We start from the raw sequence: 3,568 nt of genomic DNA, 5'->3' as shown, positions 1-3,568 counted from the left end.
ATCTTATATTCAGTGGTTTTCTTGTTATGAAAATTTAACAATAATCGTTAAAAGATCATCCCCATAATTTGTTTAATCTTTGTGTGATGAATCATGGAAAAAATTAAATTTCAAATCCACTGGTTTGCCTTTTTAAATAATTGTTTTACGGCATTTTGGTCTGAATTATAAATATGTAGAGACTCTTTTGTGCATACTGACTTTTGTACGAGTACTTTTGGTATATATTTACTTTTGCAATATACCGTATAATCGAAAAAAAAACGGCGTATGAAATGAAGAACGCTGTCGTTTTATATGTAAATTTTTATGGGAAATGTAATCGACAGTCATTTCCCAGCTAACTATAGATGCCATTTTATTTTCGATCATACGATAGTTTCATTACGACCAAAAATTTTAATACAAAAGAAGGAATAATTTTGTATTTAAATGGTTGCAACTAAGAAACTAACTAAAAGTTTTGCAAATGTCTTACGTCTTGACAATTTTATTATTGTGTCAAATTAATTTAATTACTTAATACGGGGTGAGTTTTCTAAGATCTAAGATGTTCTCTATAGGAATCTTGGAAACTACTGGAGCTAGAGGGTCGGTTAAACAGGGAAAGAATTGCAGTTATGAACACAAACATTTGCCCTTTTCTGATTTCTGAAAAAGTTTATGGGTTACTAGATATTTCGAAAAAAAAATTTCGGCTATTTTAAATATGCTTCCTAGTTCCTTTATAATCTATTTTAGAAAAAAAGTTTTCAGATAAAAGTTGTAGATAATCACCAGTGTGCGTTATAGGCTTTTTTTTCTAATGCCTGTCATTTTTGACATATACATACACATATGTTTTTTTTTATATGAAAACCATAGTTGCGATTAGGTACTTCATAGAAACGTAGTACTACTTCAATAGAAACATAGTAGTAAAATAACTTAACAATAAATTAAAGTTTTAATTTCTTTAATATAAATTGTAAGAAACGTTTAATAAAAAAAAAATATTAGTTTTAAAAATTAAATATATTTTTTTAAAAGTTTGTTTTAAGTCTTTTTATAAGTTATAAATCATAATAGAATAAGAATACCATGCCAACTAAGTGAAATTAGTGAAAAAAAGATAAGAGTTGCCTTATAACTCAGTAATTTTGCGAATGAAACATCTGTATTATAGTTTGTATCGCAGGAAAGCTTAAAAATGGCGCTTTTTATAAAGTCGTGGCCAACTATGGTTTCCATCTTAAAAAAACATACGTTTGTGTCAAAAATGACAGGCTTTAGAAAAAACGGAGAACAGAATGTCATTAAGGATGTGATTATCTACAACTTCTATATGAAAACTTTTTGTCTAAAATAGATTATAATGGTATTAGTAAATAATGAAAATATAAAGTATAATAGAATTAATAAATATCCAGTAAGCCACAAATTTTTTCAAAAATCCGAAAGGCGCATATATTTGCGCCCTCGCAAAACTGCAATTCTTTCAGCATTTGACCGACTTTCTAGCTCCACTAGTAACAGAGATATCCATGCATAGAGAACATAGAAAACTCAGCCTGCATATGAACTCCAATTTTAATAGAAATGTTTCTTACTTTTGCTATTGATGTTTTAAGAGAAGTTGCCGGCCACAATCTTGACGAAAGCTTTATCCAGGCGTATAACGTTGGAGCAGTAAACAAACCCCCGTAAAGGCTAAATCTTAGAGCTTGTATCCAATCGTAATTCTCGATGGTTTTTCCGGACATAGTTTGCTGTATCAAACAAGATGTAGGCCATAAGGTACCTGTTCGGCAATTTTTACTGTAAGTGTTTATTTTTCCAGATATGTGCATTAACTTACCGTATGACAGCATACCCCGGGCGACTGGATGCCTGTTTGTAAAGGCCACTAATCTAGAAAATACTGCTACCATTGTTAATATGTGAACTGTATATTTATATGATTTCAGAGATTTATTTAAATTTCCGTAATATTTACGTTGCTTAAAAATTGAATGGCAAGTGAAATTCAAATTTTTAAACCATTACCGCACTGCTTTAGTTGGCCCGACAGACTGCCAGTTGCTAAGAATATAATTAACTTTAAAGGTGACTGTAGATTAGAAATAATTGCGTCAATATCGCGTAATTTTTCTACGTCACTAAATTCTCAGCGCGTGATTCTGTCATGGCGTTCTGAACTTTGTATTTGTTTTGACTATTAGACTACGTAGCTCTGATTATAGTTTAATAATGCTAAAGATAGTTTAATTAATAATTATGACCAGGCGGAAATTATATCAAAGTTTTCAATGCAAAAGAATTAACAGTTGTTGTAAAAAGTCAAAAGTCAAACGTCTTTGGATATCAATAAGCAGTAGCCTGCAGTAGTTTGGAAAGCAAAGTAGAATCCAAACTGTGAATCCAAAGACATCAAAATAAAGGCATCTATATAGTTTCTGCTTTGAATTTTATAGTTTGTTTTTATAATACACACCAAAAATATCTAGTAATCCTTTATTTAGATGTCTTTGGTAGAAACCGTAGGAATAGTAGAAACAGGAAACAGTCAGTACTATTCAAAAATCCAGTGGCGGTGTTATTGTATTGTGTTTTATACATTTAACTTGATTTGTTCTTATTGTAATTAGTACACGCATTTTAAGAAATATTACTATATTTGGCAAATGGCAAACAAGATGCAGGTACATTTAAAGTAAAATAATATTATAAACTTTACTGGAAAATATTATAAAAATTCCTGATATATTTTTATGAATCAAAGCACGCTCCTAGATATTTTATGAATGAAATCGGTCATGATTTTAGAAAATTGTGATCCCCTCACTGTTGTCCCGTTGTTTCAGATCCGTTTATCAGACGGTAGAAAACGCAGAAATATATTAATAGAAAATGTGCTATCTGAGTTCTTTCTAATGAGAGGGTATAAAAGGGGCAGTATAACAGTCATTATTTTTTAAATATTGAAAAAATACTATAGTATACACTCTGTAATGTTATGCTGTTCGCTGTAATGTATGAATGAACATGGAATTCTGTGCATAGAATAACAGAATATAAATGGCATAAAATCATAAAATCTGTAATGGAATTACGTCGTTTTATAATATGCCAACTATTTATAATAGTTCAAGCACTTGGGAATTGCGATTTACGAATTGCGAAATGCATTCTGTTTGCCTTACAATTGGTCACTTTTATAATATCCGCAAAAAGTTGAAAACATTTTAACTTTCCCGCCGCCCAAATTTTAATTCTTGGGAATCGCCAAAATCTTAAAATTTCTGACAGCGCCGCCATGATCATTAAATTTGGACCAATGAGAACGTTTCGCAAAATCGCGAACTACAGAATGGATAGACCATAAAGTAACTAAAATAAAAGAGTGTTTGAAAGGTTGTCTAACTTGGCCATAATGTTTCATAGTTCAGTTAGGGCTCAAAAGCGTCGCCACCTGCTACCTGTCACGTGTCATGACAAGATTGACAAGTGAAATGACAGCAAATTATTTGTATTTTTTTTAGTCAGTGGTATTTTGCAATTGTTTACAATTTTGTTTTGAATTTTGGAA

At 30.7% G+C, this 3,568-nt stretch overlaps 1 protein-coding gene across 1 annotated transcript; it reads right to left on the bottom strand.

Annotated features, from left to right (window-relative positions):
- Positions 1-1,490: 1,490 nt before the first annotated feature.
- Positions 1,491-2,083, bottom strand: LOC115885580. The gene is made up of 2 exons (XM_030904531.1): positions 1,838-2,083; positions 1,491-1,780 (listed from the first exon to the last, which is right to left on the bottom strand). Exons 1-2 carry the CDS (start codon positions 1,908-1,910, stop codon positions 1,506-1,508), a joined length of 348 nt encoding a protein of 115 aa, XP_030760391.1. The 5' UTR covers positions 1,911-2,083; the 3' UTR covers positions 1,491-1,505.
- Positions 2,084-3,568: the final 1,485 nt, after the last annotated feature.

The sequence above is a fragment of the Sitophilus oryzae genome, unplaced genomic scaffold (assembly GCF_002938485.1).
Source record: "Sitophilus oryzae breed Bouriz unplaced genomic scaffold, Soryzae_2.0 scaffold_402_pilon_pilon, whole genome shotgun sequence".
In the NCBI taxonomy this organism is placed as follows: domain Eukaryota; kingdom Metazoa; phylum Arthropoda; class Insecta; order Coleoptera; family Curculionidae; genus Sitophilus; species Sitophilus oryzae.
The sequence above is the reverse complement of the archived record's forward strand: the minus strand, read 5'-3'. Positions and strand labels throughout refer to the sequence as shown.